Here is a 16,386-nt window from a genome sequence, read left to right on the forward strand (position 1 = left end):
TGAAGTGGATGTTTGTATGTACGTCACACATGTATGTGTAAAAGAAGGGTTCAGCAATATGAGGGTGTACATAGATATGTGTAAAATAGTATATTTTCCTTGCATTCTCACATAGTCAGTGGTCAATTCTGCCCATATTGCCAGGTGTTGGTGTCAAGGATCAGAAATAGATTAGTTGTGAAGGGATAAGGGAGTGAGGGAAGTGAGTGAAGATCCCCTAGAAGATCAATCAGAGGTCTCGCCTTTTCTTTCATTTTTGTCAATGGGGAACAGAGAGCACAGCCGGCGCCTGTCTACTGCAGGGTCACCATTATAGTATAGACGGACACACTGACAGAGACAAAAAGGCGGATGGAGACGATGACCAGAAAGTCATTCAGAAACACAGCGAAGGAGACTGGAAGAGAAAGACGTGTATAGCAGAGAGGGGGAGAGGATAAAGAATTTAAACATGGAAAAAAAGAGATGGAGGGAGTCAGTTCTCAGGAGACAGGCAGGGTAAAGTTGTGCTAAGCTGAGATCAGAGAAGGGGATCAGTCCATGTATCCTCTGTGTGCTGAGTGTCGTGTTTTTTACAGCAGGAAGTCGATAAACAGCCATTCTCCCCTCTTGTACGCCACTTCTCTCTTAGCTAGTGTGTGCTTAGCCTGGCAGAGTTGAGCTATGGTGGGGTCAGCTGGGTCTGAGTCTCCACTTTACAAGTGAATATCAAGATTTAAAAGATAATGAGCATAAATGGCATTTTTCATGTGGCTGCCCTGTCAGTGTTGGTCAAATTAATAAATTTCCTCAGTGTGTGTTATATTGACCAAGAAAGCTGAGTTCTCTACTGCAAAAAACTGTTGTTCTTCCTTGTGTTTCCTAGCTGCTAGTTGGTATAACTTCCAGGAAAACATTCCTGTGTGACTAAACGTAACATGAATAAAGCTTCATACATTACCTCATCATGAACATCATTTCTGCCTGAGTCTTGTCACATAGATTTTCACCTGCAGTACAGACTGTAGAAGAAGAAATGGACAGAACTACTGGGTAGGGATGCATGACATGGATTATTTTTTAACTGACATAGATAACCGATAATCACCTGCTTCTTATGGCCGATACGTTAATATAACAAAAATCTCACATTTTGGTGTTTCAAAACGTTCATATTACCTGGAGTTTATGTACAAATAATGCAAAGAAAAAAAGGAGAAAAAGAAGTCTTACTCTATTGAGTCATATATAAAAATTATTCCAATTCTCATTTGATGAATCATCTCAATAAACAAGCTTCATTTGAGTTTATGGTCTCAAATTCTAGTTTTAAGTCTTATTCTATACAGCATGATGTTCATTTTTTGTAAATTATGGTCCCTTTTCGAGTGAAATAGATGACGAACTAGACAGTGTTGATCAAATATGGATCTATAGTTTGTTACTACATTGCCATTTCACGCTTGAAAGAAAACATAATTTAGTGCACTGTTTAGCTGTAATACAAGAAAGATCATGACCAGGGGGTTCAGTTGTGTCCGGAAGGGAACCCAAGATTTGCAAAACTCTTGCGATTTGTATACCTTGTTTCTTCCCTGTGCATGCGGTACAAACTAATTATGTTTTATAATGAAACAGCGCTGTTGTTAAAATATGAGTAACTTTAGAGACAAAAAACACCTTGTTAAGGATAAGGAAGTATTTTTTTGGGTTAAAATATACACTCTTGCAAGACACATCTAGATGGCCACCATTGTGTTTCCGATTTCCAACATAGCTTCCAGAGACTCGAATCAAACTGTCTCTCAAACAAATTAGGCAGTATTGATCAAATATGGATCAAGATTCTGTTGCTACATTGCCTATTTCACGCTTAAAAATTGATTATATAATAACTTAGGACAGAAGCAGTTTATTTGAACATGGCTGATCATGCAGTGCACTAAAACACACTCTCCTGCTCCTGCCCGTTTGTTCATGTGTGTCTCTAAACAGGAGTAGATGGACTTCAGTTGAATCACAGAAGTCACAGTGCAACAGTAGGAAATATTTGTTACAAGACACAGCGAGGAATCCTGTGGATGGCCGATATTTGAACTTTTACTATCGGGTCATTTAAGATGAAGTCCAGTTGGCTGCGTCTCATAGTGCCCCAGGTTACATCACCGTGACATGTCCCCATGCCAGAGTAGAATATAGTTTGGAGGAAGTAGACTACATCATTTAGCAGGCTGTCTGCTGGCTGCAACATCATACTGCCGTATCCTAGCAACCAGTTTAGAAGAAGGGCTCGCTCAGGCACAGCTTCAGTTCCAGCTGGTGATCTCTGAGGAGTGTGTGCGCGCACATATGCATGTGTGTGTATGTGTGTGTGAGCTTGCTAGGATAATGAATGAGTGTTGTAGAAATGAGCGTGCTGGCTCAGTCCTGCAGGGAAGATCAATATCAACTATACATTCATCTCTAATTACCACAGCGGAACTTAGAAAGAATCTCTCTGTGTCCTTCCCGCCCTCTTGCTCTCTTTCGCCACCTCTCCTTCCTCTTTTTTTAAACTTTCTTTCTTGATCTGTCTTTTCCCTCCACTCTTCTTTCCCTTCACCTTTAAATCTCTCAATCTGTCTGTCTACATTTTTCAAACTTAAAAATCTTTAATGGTATGATAACCCATGTTGCTCAGCCACCTCTGAACAGTGCATTAGTTACAGACCGATATTTTCTCATTACAGTTTCTCCTGTCTTCTATCAGTGTTCTTTATGCATGTGTAAAACAAAAATCTTTCTCTCTCCCTCTCTTGTCCCTCCTTCCAGTTCTGTCTATGAACACACATTATAATTTATGAACCCAGAACATAAAAACCTAAATACCTCACTCTGCTATATGGGTCTTTGTCCTGTTATCCTTTTGTCTCTTTTCCAGGCTCCACAATCTCACAATGATGACAACGAGGCTTGTTTTTGACAGTATTTGACTGATTCAGACCTCCCTATTCTTCCTTTTTTTTTTGTCAGTTCTCAGTATAGGGGAAGGAGGTTTCTGGGAAGGGACGGTCAAAGGGAGGACAGGCTGGTTCCCGGCAGACTATGTGGAAGAAGTTCAGATGAGGCAGTATGACCCACGACTAGGTAAGACATCTGCATGAATACAGACATGCACATACTGTACATACTGTGCATTCACGCTGTCACAATCTAAGAAGTTTTTATCTTGCTGTAGTGTGTTGCACTGGTGTATGGCCATAGCTCTGTCCATGGTACTGAAATGACAAGTAAGTCCTGTAGCTTGTGCTGTGGTGTCAGAAAGTCTGCTGATGTATTTGTTATTAAATGAACAAAAAAACTCTGGCAGTCAAAATATTTTATAATTTATGTTTATCTCTCAAGTGACATTATTAATTAATTGTTGTAATTATTAAATGTATTAATTCTAAATACCCTGAAACTGGAAAGTATAAATAAGGAAAAAGAACGCTGTAGATGAATTGATAAATATTTTCTCCCATCCATTTTCTGCTACTTACCTGGGGCTGGGTTGCAATGGAAACAGGCTAAGTGAGGTAGTCCATATGTCCCTCTCTGCAGCAACATTTTCTAGCTCCTTGTGGGGGACGCTGAGGTGTTCCCGAGCCAGATGAGATACTGTATTCTCACTTCAGTGCATTCTGAGTGTAACCTGTGGTCTCCTACCATTTGGATTCACCTAGAAAACCTCCAAAAGAAGGCCTCCAGGAGGCACCTGGAACCTCCTCAACAGGCTCCTTTTAACACAAAAGAGCAGATCTTTACCCCATCTCTATGGGTTATTTCAGCCGCATATCCACAATCTCGTTCTTTCAGTCACTTCCAAAGGCTCATCAACATTGCTGAGGGTTGGATCGACTGGTAAAACAAAAGCTTTACCTTCCAGCTCAGCTTCTTTTTCACAAATGGTCCAGTATAATGCCCACATTACTGCTGATGCCTTTAAGATCCTCAAAGTGCTCTTTTCATTGCTTGACAATATCCCCTGTCCGGGTCAGCAGTTCTTCTCCTCGACTGAACACAGCCTGAGCCAGGCCTTGCTTTCCTTCCAGAGACATTTGATGGTTTGCCAGAACATCCTTGAGGCCAACCAAAAGACCGTCTCCATAGCCTCTACAAACACCCCCACAACCCTAAGTTTTTGTTTCAGTGTTCACCGCTGCAGCCCTTCCAGCCTTGCAGTATCTTTCTGCTGCTTTAGTCCCCTGGACCAGCTAATGCCAAAAGGTTTACTTCTTCAACTTGATGGCCTACTTGTGTCCACCAGTTCTCAGGTTCTTAGCAGAACTATATGGTGTCTTTTCCATCTTGTCCCATTCAGAGACTTTAAGAAGGCTGGATACTCTGAACATCTTTTCAGTGCATCAGCACAAACAGTCAGAGTCTTCCTCTCAGTGACTTGTAGGTGCATAAAGGTGGTCAGCATGCCTAGATCCCTGCCTTTGCCTGCTGCTCCCAACTGGCCCATCCACTGGGACCAATTTGCCATAAAGGAACTATTGCTCTCTATCACATAGCTTCGAGGGTCATACAGACACACAAACCCAAGTTGCCCCAAAATTTTATTGACCTTTGTTTGGCCAGGAAAAAAAGGAGCAACCATCAAGGAATCAAGGTCATTTATTATCACAACACAGGTTTATATAACAAAATTAGAATTGAAGTTCCTTCATGCTACACAGAAAATGGGGATATAGGATATATATTTACATAATACATATACACACAGGAAATAATTCTGCAGTACATTTTTTGAATTTGTGTCAGGTTTAATGTAAACAGCAGAAACAAGATGGTGATGATGTGGTTGAATACATTAAACTTCTGGGAAACACTGTCCATCAGCTTTTACTGTGTTTGAACACGATGCATCATTGCTAACTGACCTTTCACCTCGACTCATTCTGCTGGAGTCTTGCATCCTGACAGTTCAGAGTATGATTCACCTGTGAAGTGCAGCAGCTTGGTCTGTAATGTTCGGGTCTCTGCAGGATGTGTCACAACAGTCTTTGGGTTCCTGTTTCTTGGCCCATTTTATACTTTTCATATTCCTGACCAGACATTAGCTAGCAGCAGCCTTGTCCCAGCTTCGTGCATCCAGCTGATCTCATTGTATGTTTGAAATATGCCAACTGCATCTTTGCAATTTTGTTGACTCCAATGTTGGGGAGCTCTGTAATGTATATATCCACTTGTTTTTTACAATAACATTGTATTACTTGCATAACATATTCCCACTTAAACTTTGGACCACTAAAGTAAACTACTTATAAACTGAACTACACTTGTTTTAGAAATGAATATTCAGGGTGATGATGCATGTTTAGATGAAAGATTCTGGCAATATCTATTTATAAAAAGTTTAGAGATGAGTCAGATTATTAGAAGCTTGTCTTTCCTACTCCATTAGTTGACATTTGCCTCCCATGCTGTTGACTGTCTTGAGTTTTCCACCAATTGCAAAGCTTTTAGGGGCACTTAATTAGTGCTTAATTAAACACAGGTGCACTGAAAAGGTCAACCAGTTTAGTTTGTGTTAAAAAAAAACATGTAGACAGGGCCAGCATTGTTTGCAAGATTAGAGGACATTTTTCAGGAAGGGCAGGACCAAACTACAAGTAAATGTCATATCATGTCAACATTTCATAATTAACACATTCCTTACAGGATTTTCCTTAATTTAGCTGTTTAATTTTTAATTTGAGTGCTTTTCTCATTTCCTATTACAGTGTTTAGCATTTACAAAAAAGCCCGAATTGAATGTGGTTAAAAACTTGTGCCTTATTGCATGTTTACTTATTAATGCTTTTTTAAACTAGACAATTGAAACAACATGCCATCCTTTAATCCACCCACACTGTTTATTCATGGTATCATTACTTTGTGATATTCAGGGTATTACAGGAAATATTTTGTGACATTTTGTAAATTACTTTTTGGTGTAACCCCTTCACCAGAAGGGCAGTTATACACAGAAAATAAACAACCAAGAATTAGAAGTTACACAACACCAACAACAGGCCCTCTTGCAGTCCCTAATGATGAAAGGTTATTAACGCTGTAAATCTGTTTATAGGTCAGCATTTTTTAAAGGACTATTTTGTGTGGATTATCCTCTTAATCACACATTGTAAGTATATGCTGACCACGATGAATCTGCTGTCCATGCTGTTGTGACACTCTGGATGAAACCCTTCAGATTAATGGGTCCACATCCTTATTTAGACTTTCATTTGATTAGCAGATGGCACACTCCATTTACTGTGGTCTTGTGGGCAACAACATGTGCAGCATCATAAAAAAACATCTGGTCATTGTGGGACAAAGTTTAGCGAGTGCAGCAAGCACCTACACTGGAAAAGGACAAGTTTGTCATATATCTCTCCCTGTTCCTCACATGTTTATCATGCATCTCTCGAGACCTATTTCTGGAGCAATTGGGGCATTCTCCCTTTTCAGAGGGTTGTTGAAGGATTGAGGTTACCTCAGAGTAGGTGTGAAGAGATGAGAGAGGCCGGAATCTCTAAATACCCCATTTAAATGCATTGTGAGAAAAAGATAGGGGAAGGTGGGAAAGAAAGGGCCAGATAGCGGGGGAGACGGATGGTGGAGCATACTCTAAAGGACAGCAAAGTGGAGATGGCAGAGCGTGTCTTTCAAAAAGAAAAAGAACGAGGAGAGGGAGGGAGAGAGATGGGCCTGATATTGAGCCCCACTCACTCATAAATCCTGAAAAACTCAGAACCCTAAGATACCTATTTCTCAGGGATTGAATGTGTCTTTTTCCTCCCTGTCCTTCCTCTCTGACACTATGTATTGTTGTTTCTGTCTTTGATGTTAAACTTGGATGCTTGTTGTTAGGTTTTAGTCATCTGCATACACTTATTATTCCTGTTTCACTTGGAAATATGGTACATTATGTAAAGATAAAGACAATTTAATGTTTGACGGACATTTTAAACCAAACTTTCATGAACAGCGTGGGGCTGTGCAGACATTTCTGGTATTGTGGCCACACGTGGTATTACAGCACCACATAGTGAGTTCATAAAGAGAGCAAGAACGTCTCCAGCTCAGCCAGAGGAAGTCTCTCATGTGCATGATCACAACCAGCTGGGCCACAGAGAAGGACACCCTATTGACCCAAACACACAGAAGCCACTGGACACCATAAAAAACCTGCATTGAGTAATTTTCATAGGAGTCAATTTTCTTGATACTGTATGATTTGAACCTGTTTCTGCCCCCGATTATTGAGCCACACAACTCATTTTAGAGTCGGGTCAAGTTTCAGCTTTGTCTGGCATTGTTTGAAGCGCACTGTGCAGGACAGAAGGAGGACTGATCAGCTGATCAGATCAGACATTCAGGTGAATTTCTGTCATGTCAGACATTTTGTCCCACCCAGTTGAAGCAGAGCCACATGTTGATTACCCAAGGTTAGTGTCTTTTCTCTTGCTGCAGAAAGCAGGTGGTCACTGAACTCAAACTCCAGACAGTGTATTTTTAGAGGACTGGGCTTTTGTTTTTAGGATAAGAAACTTAATTTTATATTGACAGACAACTGATAGTTACAAACAGTTGATCAGCTTATAGTGTAGGACTCTGCTTATTGTCAAAGTACAATATTGCACTTGTCTTGCGCTTGAGCTTCCTTGAGGAGGGGATTGGAGGAACAACTCACTTCAACCATAGATGGAATATTAAATCAGATTTTAACCTATCTAATATACTGTGTATGGCTCCATCTCCCTATTTGGACTGCAGCACTCATTTTTGGATGTGCAATTGTTATATATTGCTGCTTCGAAACACAGCAAAAAATGTTGACAAATTAAAATATTTTGAAAATTGTCAGGTTCTGTTTCTCGTAGATAAAGTGGATTTGATTGTAATTGTGTGTAATGATCAAAATTAAACTATATTATACGTAACAATATATTAGATTTATTATTTAATAACTAATTTCTGAATCTACTGAGGCATTTCAAAGCCAATCTCATCCTCATCTATAGATTCATCAACAGCACAGTCACACAGGATGACACACTAACACACACACACTGGGACACACTGAAACACACACAGAGTTGTTTATCTGAAGGCAACCATTGGGGCGTCACTGACAGTTAGGGCAATATGTCTCAGCCTAGTGAAGCAGGAAAGACAGCCCTGTCTACAATTAAGTAACCCAAATACTACTGCTCTCTCTCTCACACTCTCTCTTTGTCTGCCACTGTACATCACCCATGAGTCATGACTCTAAAAGTGCTATCTCTCTTTATCTATCTCTGCCTCCATCTCTTTGCTCTGCTCTCCGTCAGGTTTGAAAGAGCAATGATGGAGACGGGGGGGAAACCAAAAAAATGGGATGATGGAAAAAAAAGCAGTTTCGGTTTGGGAGCGCAAGAGTGATGGGGAAAAGGCAGCTAGATAGCAGAGAGAAAGAGAAAGGAAGCAGGTGACCATGTGAAAGAGGCACAATTTAAACCATCACTGACTCTCATGGCTGTTATCTGTCACCACGCTGCTCTTTCTCTCTCTCTCAGCACGGCCAAGGCCAACTGCAGCCAACAGTTCATCTTCAACCGGTGCTCGAGGGGACAGAGAGAGGGTAGGGCGAAGTGTACAAGTCAATGGGGGAAAAAAAATAGCAAAGAGGAGTGCGTGATGGAGAAAATGAGGGCGAAAAGCAAAGACTATTGATTGAATTCATTAAGAGTACAATGAGTGATGCAGTGGTGAAATGCTGCTGGCTGTGTGCAAATGGCTGATATGTGTTTTTTGTTGAGGGAAAGTGTGCGATATCCATTTGTTATTATAAATCATTGCACTGTTTAAAGTAAAAAATAGAACTGTGCTCTCCAGGCTACTGAGAGTCCAGCATCATTTTTAAACATCAAAACAGTCGTAAATCTGAATATGCCTGAATATATTCCCTCATCCCGCTAATGCCCCACTACCCCCAACACACACATAGCACGCATGCTGCTGGCCTGTATGTTAGGGTTAATAGTAGATGTTTACCCGTGGTAATGGAGGGAATAATGATGTGAGTATGAACTGCTCTTCCCTTTCTAATGATGCTACCAAATTGCTGGGGGCCACTCATTTTCAGCAATAGTTCTGTTAATCTGTTGGCTACAATCTGTTGGAATCTTATAGCCCTCCAGCTGAAATACTCCACCCCCAGTCCTGCTATCCGCCCATAATATATAGGCATGCTCCAGCCAAATAAACAGACAAATACTGCCAGATGGTAAATGCAACACCAATACATTTTTACCATGTATTATCCTTAATTTTTCTTCATTCACCCTGTAGCCTCAGCTGTCCTTAAGGCTCCCTACACACATACACTCCCAGTATAATAATGCACATTTTTCTCTGTGATGGGATAAGCAATGCTTGATTTTCTCAATGGTTTGATATCTTAACAAGCGTGCAAACTTTTATTTCTTTTCTCTTTGTGCTTGTTCACTCTATTCCCTTGCTCTCCTCACACCGCGGCACAGTTGAATGACTCACAGCCGCATGAATCAGCCCAGTCAGATCCAGCCTGAGCTATTTTTAGCCTGCCCATTAAGAAGTTTTGGAGTGTGTCTGCACTCCCCTAGAATGCTTAAACATCAGCGTTGCTGCGGCAGCTGAGACTGACATGGGCAGAGCGAGTTGGAGGGTAGGGTGGAGGAGAGAGGTAAGGAGGGATAGAGAGATGGTGCAACAGATTCATGAGGGATCATACAGGAAGTCATCTGGTCCAAACGGTAGAAATATTAGCTTCCCCAACAGTGGTGGGTCTGTGTGGCCTTTTTTTTTTTAGCTTAGTTATTCCCCACGCATGTCCAATGTGCAAGGTCAATAGGTATTTCTGCTACAATGATGGATATTGGTGCAGTCACAAATACATTGAGAGCTTTGTGTATTACTAAACTGACAGTCAGAAGCATATTGTCATTGTTTAGTATTACATTATATCGCAATATGCAGTTGACTGTGTTAATTAGGGCTGCATGATATGGTAAAAAAAAAAATCAAATTGCGATTATTCTGACAGATTGCTATATGTGTTGTTATATGCTGTTTTTTTCTTCTTTTTTTTTTACATATCTAATATCTCAGCGATTTTAATTGCTCAACCCTAGTTGTAATAAATGGGATTGTGACACCTCTGCGCACATGCAGCAACATATGAAAGTATCGAAACATAAATGAATAGGTTTGATGCGATATAGACAGAGTCAGTAATAAATAAATCATGTCACTCGTGGAGATGAGCACTCTTGGGGCATCAGGACAAAGAGAGGGATAAAAGACTGTCCAGAGGATGTTCTCAGAGCCCTCAGGGGACAGAAAGCCACATGCTGATGTTAGAAAGAGAAAAGTAATTGACAGGTAATGCATGTGATATGTATTTCACGATCGTTTTCATTCTCAACCCAATAGCTTTCCGCTGCATTGTAGAAAGATGCTTGTTGAGGCAACTTTTTTATCAGTTTTAGACTATGGTGATATTTTATACAGGCATGCCACTGCTGCTACTCTGAAGCCCCTGGACTCTGTTTATCACTCGGCTTTAAGATTCATCACTGGAGACAGTTATGACACCCATCACTGTGACCTGTACACTAAGGTTGGGTGTCCCTCTCTAGGTGTAAGACGCAAAAGACACTGGGTTTTATTTATTTATAAAGCTCTTATTGGTCTTCTACCTTCTTATATTAGTTGTTATTAGTTCTTATATTAATGAGGTCTCTACCTCAATGTATTTCCGAGTTAAAATGAAGGTTGAATGAATGAATGAAACTTATGGATGAATTCTGAAGTAGCAGATGGTGCCTCTTTCTTTTGATAATTGTGATCAGTGGTCAGCCCTTACATGTATGAAGCATTATGGGCATTACCTGCTGATCAGCGGTATTAGATTATTATTTTTTCCTGAAAGGTATCCTGGCATCTGTTTTGCTGTTGTTTGCTTTATTTATTTACTTCAATTTTAAAGCAGAAATATTTCAGGTAGAGTTAGATTATTTTTTAATGTAAAAAATGTTTAATGTAAATGAGACTTTACAACTATGTATGCCTACATAGATGCATACCTACCACACCCTCAGATGAGAGTGATTCATTTTGATGGTTGCAGGCTCAATTTAAACTGCATGTTAGTCTACTAACAGAGCATTTGTCTGACATGAACCTGGCTACTTCAGCCCTGTCTCCTTTTTCCATTACCTTTTGGATACTTTCATAATATGTCTTACTCTTGCTTGTTTCTTCAGTGTCACCAACCCTAGCTTTAGCTCAATGTTACCTCAACAAAATATGTTATATGAGATAAAATTAAATGCCTTATGTTGCATACTTGAGAACACAACATCTGCTTGCCAGGTTTCACATAATTCTTGGAATTTTATTATTATTATTCAGTGTTGTGGAGTTTTAAAAGAATAATATTTAAAGAGCATCGCTGTAATTTGAAAGGAAAGATTAATATATATAATTTGATTCAGCACAGTCTAATTCAAAATCATGACAGCAAAAAAAGGCCAGAGCAGATCTGTGATGCTGGCAAAATGAAAATCTAGAGCTTCTCCATATGAAACAAATGAAATACTCATTTGAGTATAAAAATCACAAATGCTCTGTGCTCTGATCCTCTAGTGTCTCCGCATCCCTCATCAAGCCCCTTGTGCTCTCACGGTCACCTTGTCCGTCTTTTGCTGTGATTTATCATAGCAGCAATTCTGCATTTTATGTCTTATTGTTCAGATTTATTCAGTCTGTAGTTTTAGTGTTCTCAAAGGTTAAACTCAGTGAGCTCATAAAAATAACTAACTAAAAAGCATTTACCTTTCAATGACAAACTACCCTCTGTTAAGTTCTCTCATGGTGCGATAAATTTGTCCATACAGGCCCAGATTGCAAATCACATAGATAGTGAGTTCAGTCAGTAACTCTCCAGCGGTGACTTGTAAAATGCAGAGTGAGTATGCAAATGCTGACACCACAGAGCAGTGTATGTGCACATGCATACAAATGAACATGCTTTTCTTCACACGTGTACGCTTATGCACACACACAGTTATTGTCTATATACTGTGTGGAGTCAGCAGATAGATTAGCATAGCCAACTAATCCATCTTATTAGAAAGAGGGAGGGAGAGTATAAACCACAGGTTGGGCGACGTGTCTTTGGTATTAAAGTTTAGCTGACTCAGTGTTATAGACTGGCAGTGCAATAGTCCTGGCGTTTACCCCCCGTAAAAAAGAATCCACATGAAGTGTCCGACAGTAACACATCTCAAGGTGTGTGTGTGTGTGTGTGTGTGTGTGTGTGTGTGTGGGTGCTGTGTTTGTTTGTTCGCAGTAGAGTGATGGCCACTATCTGTACTTTTCATCAGAAGTCAGTCGAGTGTGTTGAGCCATCTCTCCCCCTCTGGAGGACAGATCCATATCAAATCATAATAGATGGCGATGCTATTTGAACAATGAATCAAAGCTGAAGCAGGTCTCACAGTGGAGCGGAGACATATCACATTTGACAGGGGCCGCAATGGATGACAGCAGGTCACCTGTGCACACACAAATAAACACGCACATACACATGTGGAAGGGTTACTGCATTTGACTCTGAAAGTCAAGACAATTTCACAGTGTAATGGCTGCTCTGACACTCTATATTCACCTGTACTCAGGACAGGAATTTCACATCAGCCAGGATGGCCATGGCCACCATGCCCCCTCATTTTGGCCTCATGCCCCTCAAAAAATCATATGCCCTTCAGCCACAGTGGCCTTGATGCCCCACCCACACTGCTTCAGCTGATTTAGCGATTTTCTCCTCTGCCTCTTTCCTATCACTATGGTTTTTAGACGCCGGTGTCTTTTGCTGACACTCTGTTTTAGAAACATCAAGTGAAACGCTGTGCACATAACCTGTGGAGGGTAAGATTTGGGGTATTTAACCATGACAGAGAGAGTGAGAGAGAGCGCTCCGGACGAGGGTGAGAAAGGAAAGGAGTGTCGACATCATATAAACTTTCTTTGATCATGAAGTGTAATGTTACTCTACAATTCTGTGATTTACACTGCAGACTGGAGGCTCTGTTAACAACTAGATCTACGTTATATACGCCCGTCTGCTCTCCATTGTACTGCTGGATGCTCTGTCTTTCTCACTGTGGAAGCCCATTATCACCAGTGTGATGAAATAATCCTGTCATTAGTCATTATAATGAGAAGTAGTGAAATGGTATCTCAAAATAATGAGAAACCTTCTCATTAGTATTCTATTGTAGTGATTATTTAGATAAAGGTTCTCATTATTTTAAGATATTAAATAATTATTTCAGAATGTTTATCATTATTTTGAGACACTAACTCATTGCATATTGCACACTATGAAGTATGAGGTCAGACTGACCTCTGATTTCCAGTGTCTCTTAATTTAGTGTTAACAAATTAGTAAGATATTAAATAAAAATCATCCTTAATCCTTAAATTGAATTCATTACATTATTTTCGTGGACTTAAAGACATTGTTTTAATTGACGGCCTTGCTGTCCTGGCATTTGGTCATTGTGCCCTCAAAAAATGAACACTAAAGGCCACCTGACCTTTTGCCCCAACATGGTAAAATTCCAGACCTGCCTGCAGTAGTCGTTCTTACATGTAATCTGCAGAAACAGTTGGCTGAATCATTTTGTTTGCATAAACTCTGTCACTGCCATGACTCGAAAACTACTCTGTTTCACTGTTGTGGGGTGTCACATCTAAAAAAAATGTGGCAGCACACACACATACAGAGCAAGTTACCTGGCAGAGCTGCAAAGCATCCCTCTGACTGGCCATGACTAATCACAAGCCTGCCTTTACACCAGGTCTCCCCTGTTTTCCCTTTTCTCCATGTTTCACTCTCAGTTTCTCCATCTCTATCTCAGCATCAGTCCTCCCCTCTCGTGTAGAGTTGAAGGGTGGAAATTACAAATATCTTTTTTGTTTTGTACCATTTGGCCTAGTTCAGTTTAAAGTCTCAAAGTCACTGACTATGTAGTTCTTCTGTTTTTAAGCTAAACGATCATCATTTTCTCAGCACATCAGTACTCAACTCAGTAAGCCACATTACAGCACTCCTGTCTGTCTTCAGTCTTAGATTCTAAATAAGTTCAGTCTGATGCTGGTTCACACTGTTTGCCCCCGTTCATCACAATAATGGCCCTATATAGTCACTGGAGACAAAGTAGCTGCAATTTGTATGTCATGTAAATCTTACAAGCATGATTCTCAAGCCAAGCCATGTTGACAAAAAAAAAAAATCTTTGATCAGATACTTTTATGGGTGGAATGTGTGACCACTACCATGTTTATTTTTTCTGCCGCTGTTAAGTGTTTAAAGTTCAGTCATTCAGTAGTCACTAATCTGCAGTGTGATTGTGGCTCTTTTTTGCCTTCATGTAGTGGACATTAGTGGACAGTCGAAACGTTACAGGAGGTGAAGGAAGTGAAAGAAAGGATATTATGCATAGGGATGTCCCGATACAACTTTTTCACTTCCGATACGATACCGATATTGCAGCCTTGAGTATTGTCCGATACCGATATCGATCAGATACGATATCAGTACGAATCATACATACCTTTATTACTTATTTTGTAGTGTGGAATGTTAGAAAAGGCTTGATCAAGTGATGTTACTCAAACAGAGAACAATAGTCAGCAACCAGAGTCACCTATGGATAGAAGTGCTGGAGCGGAAAATGGACTGCTTGTCGGAGCGCTTATATCGGAGATTTTAGATGCAGTCCGATAAAATCCGATCAAAAATCATTTTTTGGCTGATATTGGACCGATAACCGATATCAATATCGGATCGGGAACCCCTAATTATGCACCACTAGAACCATAGCCTGACTCACAGGAAATAGGCTGTTGGAATAAGACTGCAGTTGGCCAACTATTTCAGTCGACATTCTACTTTCTTCTTCCACTATCTGTGTGTTACCATTTTCAAACTCCTTGTCACGACATGAAACAACAACTTTGGCTTGCAACCTAGACATTTAAAAAGGCAAGTTACCCTAACTCTATCCTGATTGCTGGTTTGTTGCAGTTTCCTTTGCCTGGATTTAGCCACTCTAATGCCAGGGCTTAATGCCAAGGCCATCACAGCATACTGGGCTTAAAGCCACTGAAGGTAACTGTGATTGGTTTAAAGAAGTACAAATAAGCTAGAGTATTTTTTCTTCTATTCCAGAATGATATTGGATTCAACCAGACCTTTCTCCAGCACTGGCACAGCAGTAATGTGGAGACAGTGGCTGCTTAAGACTACTAGAACCACTTTATAGACATGAAAATGTCTATAAACACAAGACATATGTTATATATTTGGTTGAGTTGTTTACTTTCATTATCCCAAATGTTTCCAACAATGCTAAAAACCATTCAAGGTAATGGTGCATTTCCTACTAGCTGCTGGTTGCTACAGCTTCCGGGAAAACATGGCGTATGTTGGATCTGCCAGAGAGTGAGGAAGAAAGTCTGCAAATGTGACTAAACATAATATGAAGCATTACGTTATTACCAACAAGATTCCTGCCTGAGTCATGTCAGATTTTGATCTGCAGTGGTGGTTGTTTAATAATAAAGACAAAAACGTCCACATTTCCACACTACTTCAGATGTCAAACTACGTGTTTCTTTATTGTTTTAAATATCAGAGAGAGCCCTGGTGGTAGAACTTGGATATTGTGCATTTAAAAAGGAACAAACACACTGTATATCATACTGCTGAGTTGACAATGATGCTCTCAGTCTCAGTCTGAAGGAAGTTCCAATATATAAACGTACTGTTTCCATCAGTGACATCGATGATCCAGTACAGTCAGTTCAGTTTAAAAATTCGCTGTTAAAGATTCATTTGTTTGTGTGCTGAACACTCCTGCTCTCCTGCGTCCCTTCTCTTTGCTGGAATATGTATTTGTGTTTGTCTGAGTGCATCTCTGCCAGTCTTGACCTTGACTCAAAGGCGTGTCATGATGAGCTGTCACTGTGTTTGAAGAGCTTGTACAGTAGTTGCTTCTTGTTGTCTGAATTTGACTGAATTATTCAAGGCTTCCACTTTGACAGAGCGGAGGTATTTATAGCCGTTGGTCTCTGCCTCCGACACTTACACGGTAACAACGAGCTCTCTGAAGGCACTACAACAAAGCAACCAATTCTGAGGTAGAGGAGGAGCAGATAGAACAACAGCAGAGAAGCAGAGATGTGAAATATATGCTGGAATGTTTGCTGGAGGCTGAAACAGAATGGGACATTAAGGCCAAAGACACCGACACACCAGTCTTATTTCACTCCGAGAGCAAAGAAAACTGGGATTCTTCAGGT

The 16,386-nt window shown here is 40.3% G+C and overlaps 1 protein-coding gene across 2 annotated transcripts in view; it reads left to right on the forward strand.

Annotated features, from left to right (window-relative positions):
• Positions 1 to 16,386, forward strand: part of shank3a (SH3 and multiple ankyrin repeat domains 3a) — a 265,366-nt gene that overhangs the window by 206,025 nt on the left and 42,955 nt on the right. For both annotated transcript variants that reach the window (XM_084735097.1, XM_084735098.1), the window contains one exon: positions 2,992 to 3,105. In XM_084735097.1, coding sequence (XP_084591223.1) covers positions 2,992 to 3,105 — 114 coding nt within the window. The remainder of the gene's footprint in view (positions 1 to 2,991; positions 3,106 to 16,386) is intronic.

The sequence above is a fragment of the Lutjanus erythropterus genome, chromosome 13 (assembly GCF_056507025.1).
Source record: "Lutjanus erythropterus isolate fLutEry1 chromosome 13, fLutEry1.hap2, whole genome shotgun sequence".
Lineage (NCBI taxonomy): Eukaryota > Metazoa > Chordata > Actinopteri > Lutjaniformes > Lutjanidae > Lutjanus > Lutjanus erythropterus.